Source organism: Sphaerodactylus townsendi, linkage group LG06 (genome assembly GCF_021028975.2).
Source record: "Sphaerodactylus townsendi isolate TG3544 linkage group LG06, MPM_Stown_v2.3, whole genome shotgun sequence".
Lineage (NCBI taxonomy): Eukaryota > Metazoa > Chordata > Lepidosauria > Squamata > Sphaerodactylidae > Sphaerodactylus > Sphaerodactylus townsendi.
This window is the reverse complement of record NC_059430.1, coordinates 39,316,194-39,337,333: the sequence shown is the minus strand read 5'-3', so window position 1 is coordinate 39,337,333 and position 21,140 is coordinate 39,316,194. Positions and strand designations below refer to the sequence as shown.

The following is a 21,140-nucleotide window of genomic DNA, read 5'->3' as shown; positions in this document are numbered from 1 at the left end:
GAAGTCCCTGAGTAGTTTCCCATCCCTGTTTTTTGGGGAATACAAATATGTGTTTACATACATTTTGGATTCTATGGGGAGGGAGTAGCTGTGAGAGAGATAATTTGTTGAGGAAGAGGTAAGTAAGAAAAAAGGCTTAGATTGTTTCCCATTAGAAAAACTGCCATCACGTTTATGTGAAGCTGCTTTCCTTTAAATTTTTTTAAAAATAAAATATATAGTTTGCATGTATTGTGTAACTTTCTGCCCCTAATTCTTACCTCAAGAATGCAGATTTGTTGATAATACATTTGATAAAAATTGCCAGTTTTAAAATGCATCATAGTTTATTGTGAGTTGTATTGCACCTTTACTGACTGAAAAAAATCAGGTTAATCAAAAGACAAGTCTAACATCCCATTCCTTGTTCCCAGTGTTTTAACAGTATTCATGTTCTTCTCATAATGGGTCAACAATATAAAATCAGCAAAAGAACAAACTGAAAGAATATCCTCCAACTTTATTCTACGTGCTAGCTTGATATCAGAGACGACTGTGTTTTGTTTGGAAGGCTTTTCAAAGCTTGCTGGACCATTTGTGTGTCACAAGTGCCTGCCCCCAAGCACTCCCAAGGCCAGCCTATTAGCAGTGTGTTCAGCGTTCTTGTGTGTGCAATCCTGAGGGTCATCAAGTGTCATAGTTTTCAGTCTGTGGAGCAGAAATGAGGGATTCTCTCACGGACCATCGAGCCTCTCAGGTTTCCAGTCCCACCCTTTGGAAGTGGAATACTCCTGTACACATTTTGTCTTTGTTGTCCACTAGCTCATCCCCAGCCGTAACTCTAAAGCAACTGGTGCAAAACTATCTCATGGGATTTATTTTACACTTAATCTATTTCTCTCTTTCTCTTTATTGTCTGGCAGGGAGATCCCATCCCTGAAGAGATTTATGAAATGTTGAGTGACAGCTCAGTGCGCTCCATCAGTGACCTCCGGCGGGTCCTGCGGATAGACTCCGTAGGTAAATCTCCTCAACGTGGAATGCTCCTCTTCCTTAAAATCCAGGCAAAAACGACAGTAAGATGAGAAACCCCATGTGTTCCAGCCAGAGATGCTATTCTTGGAGTTCGCTCAGAGGAAGAGAATGCTTCATTCTCAAGATTTGGGACAGAAAACCACTGGCTATAGCTTGTTGGTCAAAGTCTAACTTGATTCACAAATCATATATGTGGGACCAACTTATACACAGGAAGAAAAATTTTCTAGGAGAAAAATATAACAGGGAGGACCTCAGTGGGGTGGGTATGGCCTGTTTCTGTTCCCTATTGTTCTAAGTAATTAATTTGCATGGCCTCAGAATAGCAGAAAGGGCAACAACAACAACAAAACCAACCCTTGGTATGTGCCTGGAGAAATGCCTAGAGGATCTCCTGGGAAATGACCAGGCCTAGTAATGGGAACAGAAAGAAATAGGATGGTTGAATGCACGGGTGAACAGATGCGAGAAGGATAGTGCTGTCTTCAGTACATGTACTAATGTACCTGCGGCAGGAACTGGATTTGACTCCCGTTCTTGACCTCATGTACATGCAGTACTTTCAGTGCAAGAAATACATACAGAGGTCTCATATAGTATTCATGGCATGTAGCTTCTGCTTCTGTGATGTTCTAAAGAATCCCTGCCTGATTAAACAAAATAAAGATCCACATAGTGGCCAAATCTGACATCTCTTTACAGGGATTATTTTTGGCAGAAACAATGGTGGAAAAAAGCAAGACACGTGAGAACTTTGTGGGGGGTAGAGGAAGAAGTCGGGGGTGAGGGCTGTGAAGTCATGGCTCCCCGCCGTTGAAACTTTCATCTGCCTGTTTGTGGTTTGTGAGAAAGTTTAGCCCAACAGTATAAAGTAGGAAATTGCCAAGGGCAAATCTAGATGAAGGAAACTTTTAATAGGACTGCCAGTGTAATAAAATGTACTTCTGTTAGAGATAAATATTTTGAAATACAATTTAACAGGTAACCTATTGCTCAACTGCCAGTATGCTGTTGCTGACTTCCTCTCAGATACAAATTTTCTGGCTGTCTTTACACTGTCAGCACCCACACACACACACATATTATCTGATTATCTTTTCATCACTTCTCTTCTTCCCTAGACTTTCAGAGCAGTTGTACCACAGTAAGTAGCCAGGAATTCCCCAAGTTTAAAATTATTCTCCTCCATGAACTTGCCTTAAAGGGCTTTAAACAAGCAACTGTTTTTTCTCCAACCTATACCTGTGAATGATTATACTGGACTACATTACAAGTTTGATGTTCAGCTCAGTTATAAGAAGTTCTTTGAATACTCAGAAATTGGTTATGTAGACTAGGTAGCATCCAAATAGCATGACAAGCCATGATTTGGTTTAAACTGTAATTTATGCTGCAAACTCCCAGATGGTGTATAATCCCTGGGTTGTATGCTACTTGAAAGATACAAAGCTGCATTTTACTGAGCCAGAACACTTTCTGTTAGGGTCAGTATTGCCTACTCTGAATGGCAGAGGCTCTCCAGGGACATAGGCAGAGGATTTTGACATCACCTGCGACCTTGATCTCTCTACTGGAGACTCTAGGGATTGAATGTGGGGTGTTCTTCATGTGAAGCCGGTGCTCTAAAACTGACCCACAGTACAAGCAGAGAGGGACTTCTTATGCCACTGTCTCTGGCTAGGTGCTTATGAGGGATGTCATTGATTTGTGAATTCCAATTAGTCCAAGCTATGAACAGATTCACTACACATTCTAATTTGTAATGCCAGTCAACAAACTCTATTTCAAAATGTCGAAGGCTTTCACGGCTGGAATCAATTGGCTGTTGTGGGTTTTCTGGGCTGTGTGGCTGTGGTCTGGTAGCTTTTGCTCCTAACGTTTTGCCCACATCTATCGCTGGCAACTTCAAAGGTATGTCATGACAAGATGTCATGACGAGATGCGACTTCACACTGTGCTACAGAGAGAAACACATCTTGCTATGACATTCCTCTGATGATGCCAGCCATAGATCCAGTCGAAACGTTAGAAGCAAAAAACTACCAGACCATGGCCACACAGCCTGGAAAACCCACAACAGCCAAACTCCATTTTATTGGACTATCTGTATTCAGACAGCAAAACTGACCAGGGTTTATCGTGATGTCTGAATGCATCCTTATTACTTTGAACCCTTCATAAGCAGACAGCGCTCTTAGGCCAAGATCAGGTCAGGGTACCATGCTAACTTAAACCAGGCCTAGCATAGCGACAGTTGCCCCTGGCCATCAGCTACTTGAGAAGAAGCTGCAGAGGGAAGGACATAGGAGTGAAAGGAAGTGAGAAATACCTTCCAGAGTTGCCCGTTTCTCCCAGTTAATTATTTCAGCATGTGTAAAGATTTTCCCCTCCAAAATCATGACTAATAGTCTCTTTGTTTTTAGATCAGAGCAGAGATCTTAAGGAGTCTGATCATTTCATCAGCTTTTACCCTAGAAAGTAGACTTTCCTGATTCATGGCACAGTTGCTGCCTTATGAATTTGGCAGTTTTGCTTCCTTCTCTCCTGTGGTACATGAAAAAGTGAGGCTGTAGAAAGAAGGTGAAGGGAGCCGAGGAAACATACTGGCTGCCTGCTGTCTCTGGATTTTATTTTGGCCGTGCGGTGCCACTCTTGGGGACTGTGGCCACTGAGCAGCAATAAGATGTGGAGGATTTGGCGCATATAGGAATGTGAGCACGCGTCACAGCCACAGGGTTGGCCCTGGGATATATTTATAAACACTTTCTTTGGAGTGAATTCCATTCTGTTCCAACTTCTGCTGCCGTCTGTCCTTCCCCCCACCTCCCACCCCCTTGCCTTCTCTGGTGTTTTGTCTGTTTGTAGCTTTGTAATCCTTGCCGAGACACTATCTACGGGGGAACAGAATTTCCTGCTTTTGTTTCCTATGCCAGTCGGACCACTGGCGTGCTCTCAAAAGCATTCCCGCTCCCTTTCAAAATGCCTGTGAGGGGAGGAGGGAGGGAGAGAGGGAGGGCACCAGCTGCGTTCTGCTATTGTTTCCCTTAAAGAAAGGCGACTAGGCCCCCACCCCCTGCCTTCACTTGGACTCTGCCTGCAATACAATGGTGTGGCTTCCAAAATTAGCAGCTCTGGCTTTTCCAGGGTTGGGCCTGCCACCCCCGCCAGCAGTCACTGTTTTGCCCTATCAAGGAGCAGAATAGCCCTGTTGGGAAAAGAAGGTGGGGCTGAGCGGTGAACTCTGTTTTCCAACAGAAGATTTGCTTCAAGTCAACAGTGCTGCTATTTTTCCCCTTGTCAATTTAACCTTTGGGTGAAAGGCGGCCCCCACCCTAGCCTGATAAAATTCCAACACAGGGGAATGGAATGATGGTGGGGAAGACGTGCAGGCAGCCTGTCAGCCCCTTTGGCACAGGGATAATAAATACACCTTTGTTCCACTGACTAATCTCACTTATTTCCTTAAGGGAAGGGGCATTTAAGGGCACAAAATTTGGGAGCGCTGCAAAGTAGTTTCAACTCCTACATTCGGGATTGTGTGGGCACTGTGTCTGAAGGGTTTGTGATTGACACTGAAATAGCCATTGGCCTCATATGACTTCTGACCATTCCGTGTGCTCATTAGTTACAGAATACCTGCTGTAGGCACGCCAACCACATCCTAATCAGGTGCTCGGGAGCAACAGCTGCAGGAGGCCATTGCTTTCACATCCTGCATGTGATCTCCCAAAGGCACCTGGTGGGCCACTGCGAGTAGCAGAGAGCTGGACTAGATGGACTCTGGTCTGATCCAGCTGGCTAGTTCTTATGTTCTTATGTTCTTAAGGAGTGGTATCAGATATAGAAAAGTTGTGCCTGTGGGTTGTACTTGCGTACACTTGCCACCTGTTCTTTATTTCAGAGACCCATTCTTGATTTCACCTCACGCTATTGTGCTCCTACCTTTTATGTGATGCACCTCTTACCTGGGAAAAACACTTAAACTGAATACATTACAAGAATGGTATATTCTAATAAAGTATTGCTTAGTATCCTGATGCACATGATGCACTGTTTCCTTCCAATCTCCCAATGCATCACTTATTTTGGAGCACTGGTGGCAACGTAGCTTGAAGATACAGCCCTAGTGGTGCACTGTGAGAAGCTGTTCTTTAGTCCTGGCCTGCTGTACAGATCAACACAACCCTTCAGTTCCCTCCGCCTGCCAATCCCAATCAAGCCCACACTATTGACGTCTGTCCCATTTCTCATGACAAGTCAGCTAGCTAACAGAGGAAAGACCTGCAGCTGAGTGGGACCTATCTTCTAGTTGTGCCATTGTCCCAGGCTTTAGAAGGATTGTTTGCAGGAACTCCTGGGGTGGGCTGGAAGGGTTTGACGGAAACTACTTTATTCAGCATTTCCTATGGGGAAACATAGGGGTGTGTGTCTTGGGAACTGAAGTGAACGATGTGGCAGGCCTTTCCTTCTCTTGGAAGCAATCCTCATTCTGTTGCCCTGCACACCTGAACCTTTCGGTTCAACCACTCCTGAGCTATTCATGTCTATTGTCTCTCTCCCAGTTAAAAAATGTTCCATTCTTTTCTTCCCGAAGCAGGCCCAAGGCAGATAACAAGACAGTTAGCCTTATAAGATGTAGACGTAAGAACACCCCATAACTATAAAACAAAAATCCAGTAACTATGGATAGATTTTTTGCTCTTGCAGGGTCAGGGCCCTTCTTTAAAAGGGAAATTCAGAGCTATCCGTCTGCAACCTTGCTTCTAAGCCTCCTGGACTTGACTCCTTAATCAGATAGGCCTTGTAGAAGCAAGGATTATTAGAATGCAAGCGATAATTCAACAAGGTATATTCATAGGACATCATCCTTTCTGGAAATACTGTTTGTGGTCCTCCATGGCAGTCCTCTTCTTAGCTCAGTTCTTAGTTTATTTCATCCTGCTATGGCATGCATGTCTACTTTTAGTGCATTTTCCCCTTAGCCTATGCTTTATTGTCTGCTGGAATGGTCAGAAGCCATATGCTCTATGACAGTGTTTTCCAACCTTTTTGACATCACGGTACCCTTGACCTCACTCTTCATATCTCATGGTACCCCTGCCATCCTCCCCACACCTTTCCCTCCCAGTTCCCGCTTGCCACCCCCACCTTCCCCTCCCAGGGTGTAGGGAACCACAGGGGGTGGGGGGTGGATGTGGCTGCTGACCTTGTGGCAGGCCCTGCCTCCTGGGCCAGCTCCATATCCTTGCTGGTGCCAGCGGGAGACACCGCAAAAGTGTGGGGAGCTGGTAGCATTGCCGCATTACCCCTGGGACATGCTCACGGCACCCCAGGGTACCACGGAACCCTGGTTGGGAATAGCTGCTCTAGGAATACTGTGAATCTGTACCTATTTAATGGGGAGGATTTAGTTTTTACTACACATACAGATTGTATCCTTATTTCCAATAATTCTTCACTCTTTTCCATCTTGTACAAGGCTTTTCAGGTCAAGACTGAAAAGAATGGGGAATTGTCATAGAACAAGCCATAGAAAGGGTATACGGTGAAAAATAAATAATATGGTATTTTTAAAATTTGGGGTAAAATGCATGTCATATTGACACATTTATGGTCTATCAATGTAAAAAATACAGAATGTAGAAACATACTCAAAATGTCTTTGGTGTGCTGTTTTGATGCCACCTCCACGGAAGTGACATTAGTTGTTGCCTCTCTATGAGCCACCTCCATATTAGTTTCAAATGATAATGGGTATATTGTTGAGGTGCACGTGCTCCTCTGGCTGCTTGCCACAATTCTGCATACACAGGATTTGGTATCCTATTCGAAATGTGGTTTTCTCAGGGGAAGACTATACATTCAGATTTTTAATGTCAGGTCCAGATTTCCCGAACCTAGCTCATGTTCCTTGCTGATGTGGGGAACAGCTTTTAAGATACAAAGGAGAGCCCAAATAAGGATTGGGATGCTGCCAATTGGGAAGAAAGGACACCTGCATTCCCTTCCCCACAACTGTTCTCCAATTAAAAACCTGAATATGTAGACTGGCCCTATGTCTCATCTTTTTCTCTTTTCTTCACTGTCTCATCTTTCACTTACACGCACACACACAATTTCTGCCTTTTTGGCTATTCATTTATATAGTGCATCATACAAGGAAAGCATTCCATTATTCCTAGTATAACCAAGTCATTTGCTTGTAGTTTCTACTCACGTTTCCTTATCCAGCCGTCTTTACTGACTTTCAGCCTTATATGTGCTTTTTTCTTATTATGCAAAATCAACCAGTTGGCAAATGTGGGATTGATTCATCTATTTTATTTGGTTTACAAAAATATACCTTTTCTTGGTGCTGAATTTGGAGCTTTCTCCAAAAGAACATGCTCTTTGTACCACACTTGTTTACCCAAATTGATCCTCCTAATAACTATCCTGTGAAGAAATGTGTTTCAGAGGGTCATTGTGTTGGTCTGTAGTGGAAGAACTTGATTCAAGTGCAATAGCACCTTAGAAACCAACTAGATTTTCTGGGTATAAGCTTCCAAGTGTCAACGTTTCCTTCGTCAGACACGTATGAAATAATGGTAGTGCTTTCCTTGATTTTATCAGACTTCCTTTCTGAATCTGTCAGTCTCCACATGCTTGCTGTATCATTTGGATCACCATATCTATGCCTTTTCCCCCTTCTGCAGAAGAAGATGACTCCAATTTCTATCTGAACTCCACCAGAATGCATCCTGGTCGAAATCATGTACCTTTTTCCCGACCAAGACGAAGTCTAGGTGAGTTTCAGAATTGGCTGACCTAGACTCATGTGAGGAAATGCGGTATAAGACTATTATTGTGGACAAAATGTGTTTTCTGCTGTCCTTTTATTCCATGTAAACCCACAGAAAAAGTGCATCTGGAAAGCATGGGTTGGAACCAGTCTATTGTCCAAACTTTCCTATACTTCAGCAGTCCCTTCTGACTCTGTGCAGGTTGATTCCGGAGATCTCATGACCTGTATGGAGGTCAGTGGGCTGCCCTGAGGAGAGGGTGTGTGATGAAATTACCATTCCTGCCTCTTCCATTAGAGGACCATCTTCCCCCTCCTCACTGCATCCTGCCATCTATTGACAGTAGGAAGGAGGGAGCGAGTTTGCCTTTTCGCACTGCAGCCAATCAACCTGCACGGCTGTTGCTCCACATGGGTACCATGGTTGCAAGAATCAGTTCTCCTAGGATCAGAAGGAACTGCTTGGAGAAGTGAAGAAAAGCCAGCAGGTGCAACTTCTCCTGCGCTGCAGTGGTGGGAGCTGTGTAATCCACTGCTTTTGAACCTTCTCTTTGTCAACTGTGGATTGGCCTGTTTTATTTTTGCTTGTTTGTAAACAAAGCACATTTTGTTTCCAGCAATATGTCTCGGCCACCTCTGACCTGACTCGGGATGGAATGTGCTCTGGGGTAGCTCAGTGGAGTGCAGGAAACACTGCATCTTTCTCTGCACTCCTTGCAGGTTTTTTGCAAAACGGTTTGCAGAAATCAGCCACGTTTGGTACGGTCTGTTTGATCAAACTGATTTATGAGAGCTGTCATAATCTGAATAGACTGTTGAAGCAGTGAGAAGGGTAGGATGAGCAAAAGTGTAGTATACTTTTGTGCTATTAAAAGTGCAGGATGGGAAATGGATAGTTCTGACACGCGAGGTACACCCCCGCAGGAAATTCTCCTGGGCAAGCCCCGTCTCGCATGTTGTCTTCACCTTTTAGTGAGATTTGAAGCAGGAGACCTTATTGGAAGTTTGTATTGCATATCCATTAGTACTTCATTTCAGTATTGTATTATTACTATTCAGCTAATTAATATTAGGGTCTAGCTTGGTATTAGTCTCTGCAATGATAGGGTTGCCATTGCCAACCTCCACGATGAGGCCTGGAGATTTTCCAGTATTATAATTGATTTTTAAACTGCAGAGATCAGTTCCAGAGAAAATGGCTGTTTTGGACTCTATGGCATTAGAGCTTGTTGAAGTTCCTCCCCTCCCCAAACCCTGCCCTCCTCAGGCTGCACCTCACAAATTTCTAGGTATTTCCCCACCAAACATTGACAGTGTTATTGTGGGTATGAAGACTTGTGTCTATAAAGAGCAGCTTTTTCCCTTTTGTTTTCTTTTTACCTGGCACAGCAGTCCAAAATGCCCCCTGAAATCCCAATCCCAAGGGTCTCTTCCTCCCTAGGAACAGAATTTCAGGGGGGCATTCAGATCTACTGCAAGAGAGGGGTGTGGAACATTGTGCTGCAGAAGGGTTAATCTGAATCCAACCTTCCAGCAAAATTGTTCTCCAATTCTGATACAAAAATTCCTTGTGCAATACTAGAACTAAATATTTCACTGAGAACTGAGTGGTGATGCACATGCTTTGTATAAGTCACTCAAAAATTTCTTGCCATGGCTTTCACTTGAATGTATGAATGGCTTCCACAGAAAAGCCTCAGGTTTGTAAAGGTGTTGGAGGAAAGGCTTGTTTTCGTGGTCCCTGCTTGTTACCATTTCTATGACTCAAATTAGCTGAGGGTTCAAAAAGAAATTGGGAAGCAGTAGTTCAGAGATGCAAGCACCTAGGGAATGACGTAGAACTGTGCTGGATATAAACTCTGTACTCTGTCTACTGGAAGTCTTCATTAAGACTCTGATACTTTCTGCATATGTAGGAGTATTTTTCCAGGGTTTTTTCTTTCTTTTTCTTCATAAAGATTAGAAACCAAATCTTTTACAGTAGTTATCTAATAATAATCTGGTTTTGACCCACAAGATGAACAAGTCAGTGCATTGGATGATGCTCAGATTCCACAGTAATGTGAAAATATGTGTGTGTGTTTGCGCGCACACACGCACGCATGCACGCGTGCGCGTGTGTGAATATTAATAGGACTAGAAAAATTATAGTTTTACGGATCAGTGCAAAAAAGTTCTCCTTTTGAAATATGTTCAGGTGGTGAGGAACCAATTGAGCCAGCAGTGATTGCTGAATGTAAGACACGGACAGAAGTCTTTGAAATCCCCAGGAGCATGGTAGATCCCACGAATGCCAACTTCATCGTGTGGCCACCATGCGTGGAGGTACAGCGCTGCACAGGCTGCTGCAACACCCGAAACATGCACTGTCTTCCTATGCGGGTTCGTGTGCGTCACATCCAGGTGGGCAAAGACTATTTTCCTTTTCACATCTCTAATGTTTCCATTTGAGCAAAAATAGTAACATATAGGAATAATAAGTTACACAGTCAAAAGAATAATAAGGTACACAGTCAAAAGCAGTCAACTTGACAGTTTTGGAAAATTAAACAATGTGGATCAAGGGTATCTCCAGCCTGATTTGCACTTCTCGCTCTCTGCCCTCCCCCCTCCCCACATATCATTTGTGAGTCTCAGCTGAAAACAACGCCTATAAAAGGATAGTATTGTGAATTTGGCCTGGAGAGCTGTGACTGCTTCTATCACAACTCTTTTGCCTAAATCGTTGTGTAATGGATGTTAGAAATTTGACAGAGTAACTTCCTTTCAGTATTCCTTTAATGTCTCAGGATGTTTTCTGGACGGAAGTGTCACCTGCAGGATCCAAAACCTGTACTCTACAATATATCTTAGAGACTGATTCTAACTGTAGTTAGCTGGAATGGCGGATGAAGTGGGAGCTCTTCAGCAGCCAGTTCTCTGCCTGCAGAAGAAATGTCTGCCTCCAATATGCTCTGCTTCTATATTTGTAAAGCAAACTTTACAAGATACTGTGACTCATCAGCACTCTCTCATCCAACCAAACCTTGTTGGAAAGTGTATAATTCTGTGGTTTGGTAATAACCCACAATTAAACAGAAACATTTATACATTCTGTACAGTTCATATCTTGAAGCCGTGGAGTAGATTTGAGTGTGTATTGCTCTCCTGTCTTTCTAATTCCCTATGTGAATTGGCTGACTTGCATTTAATCTTCAGCCTCAAAACTTCTTGTGTTTTGTCATAACTTGCAGAAAAGCTAAAGACATGCAAAAAGCTCTCAATGCTTTTCTTTGAATTCTGCTTTTGAGAAATCTGTTTTGATCCCCTTATAGAGGATCTGGTGTTTTCCTGGGACTGCTGTTTAGGACGGTGTTCCATGGCACTTTTGTTTCAGCAATCCCCTATCTTTGCTGTCACCCCACTGTGTTCCCTATAGTTTTCTGCAGGGAAGAATTTCCCACACGAGCCTTGTGTAATGTCTTCTCTGCCACATGACTTATTTGGGTCTTCTGTGGTACTGTAATCTGATCTTACAAAACATATTTCACTTAGCTATACTCAGTCTCAGATAAAGGTATCCGTACAGTCACTTGAGGTGGAGCAGTAGAGAAAATCAAATGCTTCAGCATTGGAATATAGTCCCGGTCTGGCATGTTGAGTTCTGTGGCAGAGGAATTTACAGTCTACTAACATCTTTTTGTGAGACAGAGTATGGTGCAGAAAAATGCAGTCTGGGTCCTATGTAAAACTAAGCAGAGTGAAAGTGGTACGGAGGCTGAGGCAGTGTGGTGGTAGAGCTCAGAATGTCCAGCCCTCTGCTTCTTCTCAATGACAACGCACCTTACTCTCAGTACGCACTACACCAGCCAGCAGTTCCTGTTCCTGTCTAGAAGCATTGCAAGCGGATACCTGACCACTGACCTCTCGCTCTGATTCTGTTAGATAGATCTTGATGCTTCCTCCCAGACAGATTGTTTAAAAATATCATGCAGATCCCTTGCTTGACCTTAATATATATATGTGTGTGTGTGTGTGTGTGTGAGAGAGAGAGAGAGACTGACTATGAGTGTGTGGCGGGGGGGATTCCATGGGCCTCTCTTGGTATGAAATCATGTGGCAGAGAAGATGTACACCATACAAGTGTGGGAAATTCTTTCCTGTATAACTCCAAGGGAGCATGGTGGGATGACAGCAAATACAAGATTGTTTTTGTGGAAAAAAGCAAGCCATGGGTCAAAGGCTAGCCGAAAAATGTGACCTATGAATGCTTCCTCTGAAAATAGAGATCCCTGTATTGTTTGGCTAGAAATAGTTGCCTAGCAGGCAGCATGTGACTGAAGCGTGCAGACCAGAGCTTTCAAAGAAAGATAAACAGATAGTTTGGTCACCATTTCTGGACAGGACACTGTCCAGTGCTCTCATCAATGGCAGATTTTTAAGTTACTGTCTCTTCCAAGAGAAAGCAATATTTGTGATACAGTGCATTGTCTCAACACACCATATATGTGGGTCCTGCCCCCCCCCCTTCCCCCAGGTTATGGTTCAACATCTAGCTGGCATAATGTAGAACTATTTTCTTTGCAGCTTTCTTTCTGTAGAGTATCAGTTCTTGACTTGTGGCACAGTGTGGGGTGGTTTCAGCAAAGGGAAGGTTCTCCTTTGTTATGGGAGGTTGAATTGATCCAGTCAAACAATAATTAGCATTTAAGAAGGAGTTCATACATCTATTGTACCTTCCTGACTCCTGAGTTAGTTTAATGAAATGATAGCTGATGGTTCAAACTAATGAATATGATAGCTACATTGAACTGTGCTGAATCTGAGTTTCAAAAACTGGAAAAGGCTTTAAGATATCTATAGAACCTTTGATGTTTGTTTTGTGATTGATTTGGCATGTTTACGTACCAGGGTTTTTAAAAAAATCTTTCTTGATAGGTAAATAAGATTGGAATTGTCCAAAAAAAGCCAACCTTTAATAAAGCCATTGTGGCCTTGGAGGACCACCTGGAGTGTCGATGTGAGGCAGTATCACCCCGACCTGTGAGTCGGGCACATTCACATGAGCACAGAGGTGAGTATTACAGACCTGATATTTATGAGGGCTAGGTCGGAGTGAAGAGGGAGAGGTCTGAAGAAGAGTCAGGAGTGGGTATCTTACTGCTCCAGGCATGAAATGCAGAGTTTTCTTACATTCCTGTGTTCTTGCACCCCTTCTTTCCTCCAGAAAGATCAGTCCCATGGTTGCAGGATCTGTGCAATGGTGTATCAGATTGGGGGTGGGGGTGGAGTGAGAAAAGATTTCAGTAGCTCCTCCTTCCTCTTCCATTGAGAAAAGGAATCTATTTCTTCCCCTTGTCTCTCCTCACTCAGCCCAAAAATAGAAAGGGGATGCAGGATGAAGAGTAATGTGGAGAAACTCTTTGTGCCTTCTGTTTTACATCTTTGTCCTCCTGCCTTCATAACTGTTGCTACTGGTGTATTGTGTTCCCTCCTCCAGCAGGTGGGCCACGACTGAGCACTGTCAGTCCTCTTCCAGCAAGGGCACGAGCGCACCGGTTGATGCCACAGAAGAGGAAGCATCGGAAGTTCAAGCATGTACATGATAAGAAGGCACTGAAAGACATCTTCCCAGCATAGATGTTGGCAGAGAAAAGCGCAAATGTCAGGTAAGCACAAAAAACTCAGCTGCTGTGTTAGGAATGCAAGGCACCACCACTACAAGAACACCACCTTGGAATTTAGGAACACAGTAGAAATTGTAGGCGATGTTCATTGGGAACGAAACAAAAACCAGTGGCGTAGCAAGGGGACATAGGGGTGTTAGAGCCCTGGGTGCTACTTCATGGCAGGTGCATTGCAGAGCCGCCTTCCCTCACCCACCTCGCCCCCAACTGCACCCCATCCTCAAACTCCACGTGGAGCTTGGGACCTGGGCCAACCGGGCTTGCCCCACCCTTGAACTCCATGTAGAGTTCGGGAGCAGGGCAGCCTGTTTGATGCTAGTGGCAGCTGGCCTGGGTCCAGCTTTAAACTGAAGGCATTGACTCTGCAGTTTAAAGCTCAGTCCAAGCCTCATTGAGACCAGGATCAAACTGAACACTGGGGCTGGCTGGCTGTAGCTTTATACTGTGTCTAAAGCTAATGCTCGTCAGCCCTGTAGCTCAGTTTGATCCAGATCACAGTGAGGCTTAGATTGAGCTTTAAACCAGAGTCAATGCCTGTAGTTTAAAGCCGGACCCAGGCCAGCTGACACTAGCATCAAACGGGCCTGTGCTGTTCTTGGGCGGGGCAAGCCCTGCTGGCTGGTACTCATCTGGCCCCTTCCCCAAACTCCAAAGGAGGTTTGGGGATGGGGCAAACCTGGCTGGCCCTACTCCTGATCTCCACGTGGAGTTTAGGGGTGGGGCAAGTCCCAGTGGCCAGCATTCGACTGCCCCCTACTCCAAACTCCACAGGGAGTTCTGGGGTGGGTGAAGCTAGGAGGGGGGGGGGGGCATGGTGCTTTGACTGAGTCCTGGGCACCTTTAAAAGTTACACCCCTGGCAAAAACTGATGCAACATGGGAGAATCCCAAGTTAGCATCATAGCAGGATCACTGGGACATACTTGGCAGGTGTTGGCTCTGTGTGTTGCTTCCTGTGCAATGCAGGCGTCACTCATGCACACAGTGTGGAAGTTGCAATGCTACTGGCTATCCAGTGTGTAACATTCTTGACAAAATGAAACCTTGCCTTTGATGTGTAAAACAATTGGTGGCTAGCCCGTGGAGCTCAGAGCTGTTTGATTCCTTGGCAGTTGCATGGGAATAATACTTAATTTACTTTTTATATTTGTAGTACAAAGAATGTGAGGAAGAGACAAGGAATAAATATTTCCTGCACTGGGATTTCTTTTATGGAGGAAGGCTGATTTTTGTACCAATCTTTGATTAGTCTTAATGAGCCATCACCTGTCCAGGAAGCAAGGAAGGCATAATAGACATAGACCTGCTGGCTGAGATGCCAGATCAAAGGGAAGGAACTAGTTGCTAGTCTGTTGATCTAACAGCTTAGGTTTTGATTGACAGGATACTTAGAACAAAGAAATGACTGCAAGTGCAGTCACTGTGGGTCTGCTAGGACCAAACAGAAAAAAGACTATATGCCCATTTTTCCCTACTTCCTTCTACTGTTTTGAGACTCTGTATGGTTGAGAAAAGTGGGGTATAAATCCAAACTACTACTACTGTTCTTCTTCAAAAAAAGAATGCATTTGCATAGTTTCTTGTTACTTTGCTTTCATTTGAAAAATCACATTTTTGATTTTTCCAGATACTCCCCTCACTCTCAAGGACATAGTCTGTTACAGCCCAGGCCTTTTCCATTACTATGGAAGAGCCCCCGATAGGAGTAAAACAGACACCTCGAGGCCTTATTGCAAGGCTATAAGACTGAATTATTATTTTATTTTTTTTGTATTTGATTATTTTAAAGAGCTTATGGGCACCTCAAACAGGCTCAGGCTTACCTGTTTTAATTATCTGCTTTAATTAATTTAAATAATGACTTTTTTGTATTTTTATTGTTATTGGTCCTGATTGTGGTGAAAGATAAGATATACAATTGTTCTACATAAATAAATTAGTCCCAATCATCTTTCATACACATATTTAAAACCCCTGCTCATGTGGCCTTTTGTAACAATCCCAGAGTACTTTGGCATTGCCACCAGTAATTGAATACTTAGGTGAGTGCAAAGGCAGCCTAGCAGTAGCCTATATAAATAAAAATAAATGTTTGACATCCTAAGTTAGCCTTTGATAAGTTTGAGATCGGCTTGGAAATCGTAATGTTCAAGGGAATCCTTTTGTCTTCTGAGACTTTGAGACATATGCTTATTATGTTTCCAGATTTTAGTCTAGAATCATGAGGACTAGGAATTTTCTAGCTTAAAAAAAATCTCAATGAGGCTCTGTCTTCAGTAACCGTTCTGCTAACAGTATGTTGTCCATATCCTCTAAGAATAACTTCAATGAAAGTGTATGGTAGAACAGGATGGAATCTAAACCTTCTTTTCCCGTTTGTTTACCTTACAGGTTTATTATTTAATATATTTGCTGTATTGCCCCCATGGGGTCCTCAGAATTTTTCTCTCCGTCCATCTGCCTCATCGCTTGTTCTGGACGGCAAATGGTGCTTTCCAATCCCTCACTCGCTGGACGTTCTCCCACCAAAGTTTACCCTTCAGGTTCTTACTCTCCACTCCTTAACCACATTTCAGCATTATCCCAAAGGAAGAAGACTGTGGAATGAACAACTTGACAAGTTGGATAGACTCTGTGCTTCCTGTTGCAGCAAACCCAAATGGAAATGTGGCACTTGTGGTCCCAATCTCCTTTTTGAAGGGGGAGGACAAAACAAGGAGAAGGGTATTTTCTCTCCTATTCTTTTTCTCCCCCCTCAGACATTTAACTGGGCTTAGACTGTTTGGACACAATTCAGAGCAGTTGAACTGGCATCCAGTGACATCAAATGCACTAAGGACTTCTGTTGTTATGTCTGAATAGATTTTTTTAAAAAAATGTGTGTATGTATATTTTTATTTTTAAAACCACTAAACCATACCATGCCTCGGGGAACAGAAGCAAAGAAAACAAAATACATTCACCTTCTGTACTCACCTTCTGTCAACTGGACTTCTTACAGGACAATGGACAGAAAGGGAGCTGTGGCTGGGGACACCACTGCCCCCCCCCCCCCCCAATCCATGGATCCCCTTGGGTCAAAGAGGCCTTCTTTGCACATGACTGTGGAGGGCTTGGCCTATCCTGTTTCCAGCCTCCTACATCAGTTGGGAGTTTAGATATTTTTTTTGGTATGTGTAGCTGTATTTCAGTCATGGATTTATTCCATAGGAGGAACCTGTTGCTGGATCTCAAGAGTATGGTAGTGGAAAGAGCAAAGATGCAGTGTGTGCAACTATGTGAACTGTGGATTCATGAGGACAGGAGATGGAGGGTGACAGTGGTCTAGTCTCCTGTTGCCTCTTTGGCTCTGTTGGACAGCCAAAGACGATGATCTTTAAATTCAAACTACAGAGAGCTACCTTCAGAGACCAGGATCAGATGTTCTGGTGGCCACTGGAAGCAGGCATAGAGGTGTCTCGTGGTTGAGTCGTATGGAAGCTCACTAACATGGCATTTCTTCCTGCAGATGTACCCTTAAGGTGCTAATCTCCAAATATTTAGGAATTTCATTAGTTAAGAATGCGCAAATGCTCAGGATACTAACACATTAATAAAACTGGATTAACATCTTGTGGTCTGAAGAAAATGCAATTGTGCCCTGATTACACAAAAGCTCCCATAGTAGCCCTAACAGATTATGCACTATATATAGATGCAGTCTAAACTCCCAAGTGGGGCATTTGCACTTCATGTCTACTTCCAGTGCTATCCAAACAGAGTCCCCAGACAAAGATCCAGTCAGTAGCATTCAGTACTCATAGCACAGCAAAAGAAGGCCGAAAGAGCGAATGAACCCTCATTAACCACATGTCATTTTGTCAGCTTCTTCTCCTGTCTTTTGTTTTTAGAACACTGGGGCAGGTTATTACTTTCTGCGGTTCACAAAGCCATTCCAGATCACCAAAGAATGTGACCCCTTCAAAGTTTTGAGTGATTGGACTGAGTGAGACACGGACCTATTTGCAAGAATGGTGTAAAAATATCGAAAGGTAATATGCCTGTTTCTCTGAGGGAGAAAAACTCACCTGAACATGGTGGGAAAAGATGGCGAGGAGAGCAAGGAAGAATAGAATGAACCAGGCCCAGAAACCTTGTGGAAAGAGACAAACGTTTTATTTTCCATCTACCTCTATGGCACTTTTTGTTCACTGTATTTTCTTGCTCCAATGGAGAAAAGGCAAAATAAATCATGATGTGCAGGAGACAAGGGCTGAGTTTGATTTAGCTCCTCCCTCCCACGTGAATTCTGCACTGCTTCAACCCTGTCTCTCTCAGCTGTTTCTGCTTCCCAAGTTCAAATGTGGAGTCCTAAGCATACAGGATGTTTATTCAGCATAAAATCCTTCTTGATTAGACCCAGCACATAGAAAATTTGCTGACGGCATCCTTGGGAGAGAAGAAGAAAAGAACAGTACATGTATGTTAGATGGTGATGGATGCTAGAGGCTATGCAGACGGGGGGTGTGGGGTGGGAAATAGGAATAAACCCCCCGGTGTCCCTTAAAATGTGCAGCACATACCAAATGCTTAAATAACTTCAAGGAGAGAATGATGTAAGCCGCTTTGGATCCCCACTGAGGAGAAAGGTGGGGTATAAATGAAGTAAATATATAAATCTATTGCTTGTTTAAGCTATTCTTGGTGAAGCCGAGCCTTTCTTGCTCCTTTCACTTGTATGAAGCAGGAAAGGGGGATAGTAACCAGAAGAACCATTGGGGGATGGGGGGGGGGGGGCAAAATCCCTACTTCCCTTCCTTAAAGTTTTTCCCCCAACATCAGCCCTTTTCCCATGATCCATAGAAGTGAATGGTGTCAGCATATGGTTCCATGGAGGAGTCCAATAGTTTGACAAAAAAGCATGTTGTTCACAGGTATCCTGTCTACCAGCCTTACACCCAGAGCTTTGCTTTCTGATTCCCAGTCACCTCTTACTCTCCACTCTTATCCTTCATGTCTTTTGTTTCCCTGCTTCTATCTTTTAATTTGCAAGGATGGTGAGGCCTTTTTCTCCCCTCCCCCTGTTTTATGTAAAGTTAATTTATACTCAGTACTGTATTTAAAAATTGTTTTAAAAAATACTAAAATCAAAATTCTCAGTGGTTTTGTGTTTCATTTGTATGCTGCCTTGAAAAGCATGATAGAGGGATGGTTGGGGAAAAGTTATCCCAAAGGTTTAATTTACATTCTGTAATGCACGTTTCCACATTTTGATTTTCATTTTTATTGTCATTCTACACTTCATTCAGCAAGTCTTCACATTTTCAGTAGTTTAAACATTAGAGAAGTGTCAGTCATATTCCAAGAATCTAAATAATGTAGACCATAACCCATTTCATTTGGTACACTTTGGGTTCTTGGTGTATGCATGATCCTCCTGATACAGTCACTATTTGAGTGAACCGGTTAACCTGTTGATTTTCAACTTTGATATGAGTGAATGCATATCTGCAACAAATATGGCTATCCAGTAGTGCCTACTGAATCTAAACAATGCATGAGTTGCCCTATTCACATAATAGGGCAACCATGCACATTGGGAAGATTGCATGTAGCCCGTTTATTATTTTATTTATTTTGCAGAAGGAGTATCACACATTTATTTATTTATTTGCCTTCAACCCTGCCTTTGTCCAACCAAGGTTGTACTCTCAAGGGCTGCTAAGGTAGGTAACATATTAAAACAAAATAAACAATAAATAATAAAAACAATAAAAAGCAACATATCATTAAAACAAGAATTTAAAATATACAAAAACATAAAAACATTTAAACCATCGGACTGGCAGAAAGGGATTACTGAGGGAATGTCAAACAAAACAAAAAGTCTTCACTCACTTGTGGAAGATTGCAGCAGAAGGGGACGAGCGAGTCTCCTTGGAGAGAGTTACAGAGTTTTAGTAACACAACCGAGAAGACCTCTCCTGGGTTGCTACCCTCCTAATCTAAGAATGCAGGGTCACTTGTAGTTGGTCCTCTGAAGATGAACATACCCAAAGCAGAAGTGCCTGAAAAGTAGTGGGAGAAAAGGGCTATCAGTGTATCAACCAGATGCAGTTACTGGTCTCATAAAGGACACACATCCTACAGGCATCAAGAGAAATTAAGCAGTGTATCTCTTTAAATATTAGAGCCAAATCTAGACAAGTTTGTCTTGAGCGGGATGAGTCACTTCTCTTGTAACTGAGATGACTCATTGTTGTGTGCCCCAAAAGGCTCGTCCAGTCAAAGAACATCCTTGTCAGTGAGTTTGCTGAGAGTGGATGGAATAGTAATTTGCTATGTGTTCCATAGCTAGTACCCTATCAAGGCGAATGCCATCCAGAGGACAACATCTGAGGGTTGTTAGTAGTACACAGAAAGGTAATCTAAGCTGTTGTAGAGCAAGGCTCTGTGCTAAAACCCATAAAACAAGGCATAGCACTGACCTTTCTACTTCACAGGAATTACATAGTGCCAAATATTGTAATGATTATTTCACATTCTGTAATTACTCTTGAATAAACTGGGAACATTCATATACGGTTGTTGCAGTGCTACAGTAAAGTACTCCAATTTTTTGCATCAGCATATGTCCAGCACACAAAAAAGGAATAGAAAAGGTCACACCGTCAACAATGGCATTTTACTGCAATTGGTTTTTAGATTTTCTACTTGAAGATCTCTATCTTTTCATATTGATTTGTCTTCTGAGGCATTTGCGACTCCAAATACAGTTTCCAGTGGTTAGAGCATACTTTAAGGCTATCGTAGTAGGCTGAAATGGTTATGTCTTAAATGATGAGCACCTACCATGGAAGCTTTTCATGTTACAGACGATTTGGGAGCATATTCAGTTCACTCCCAGTCAGCCCAATTGAGCATCTCTATCACTGCACATGATCTGAAAATGTGCCCTAGAACACACCCAACATTGTTGCAATATCAGTATCAAACAAATTAAAAACACTCCTTCAGGAATTCTCGCCCACCGTTACTTATCTCTTCATTGCAGAATACTTGATATAATTCCAAGGTTTCATAGGAACACAGTTTGAAAACGACTGCAGATCTAGATTTAAATGACTGCAATTGTCAGAATTCCATAGTCCAATGCATGTCTCCCCTGGCCAATACTTCCGCATTTCAGAACCCAGCCTAGTTTTCCCACTGCTGAGTTTTTCCTTCCATTCCTTGTCTTATTCAAAAGGTTCCAGAGAATTCCTCTCCCACCTTGCTGTTGACAATCATCAAAGCCCTGCAAACACTGAACGTATTCTCCCCCCTTAGTCATTGTCTAGACAGATTCAGTTCCTCTGAGTTCAGAAGGGCATGTTGTTTTCCTTTCTGATGAATGGGGGAAGCCCATACTTACACCTGTGCGCTATGCTGCCAGCCAGTGGCACACCGCAATTAGCACACTGACAAGTATATGCAGTGGCTTGGATCCTAACCAGTGTGAGTGGAACAATATCCGAGAAAGGCTAACGCAGTTAACTCTCTGGAACCTGTACAGAACCTCTGGAACCTCTGGTTACCAGCAGAATACCAGTAAGAAGCAAACAATTCATATAAACTGTGCAACACTGTGTAAAAGTTCAGCCTTAGTGAAAAGTAGATCTTCTAAAACTCTTGACCCTGGGGTCACAGGATGTCCTTATT

At 43.1% G+C, this 21,140-nt stretch overlaps 1 protein-coding gene across 3 annotated transcripts in view; it reads left to right on the top strand.

The window, feature by feature from the left end:
* The window catches only part of PDGFB (platelet derived growth factor subunit B), a 45,504-nt gene extending 26,912 nt beyond the window's left edge, over positions 1–18,592 (top strand). For 2 of the 3 annotated variants that reach the window (XM_048502087.1, XM_048502089.1), the window contains 6 exons: positions 903–999; positions 7,710–7,799; positions 9,993–10,198; positions 12,713–12,848; positions 13,275–13,443; positions 15,852–18,592. In XM_048502087.1, the coding sequence (XP_048358044.1) occupies positions 903–999; positions 7,710–7,799; positions 9,993–10,198; positions 12,713–12,848; positions 13,275–13,414 (669 nt within the window). In that variant the 3' untranslated portion in view covers positions 13,415–13,443; positions 15,852–18,592. The remainder of the gene's footprint in view (positions 1–902; positions 1,000–7,709; positions 7,800–9,992; positions 10,199–12,712; positions 12,849–13,274; positions 13,444–15,851) is intronic. The other variant, XM_048502088.1, reaches the window with a different exon arrangement.
* Positions 18,593–21,140: the final 2,548 nt, after the last annotated feature.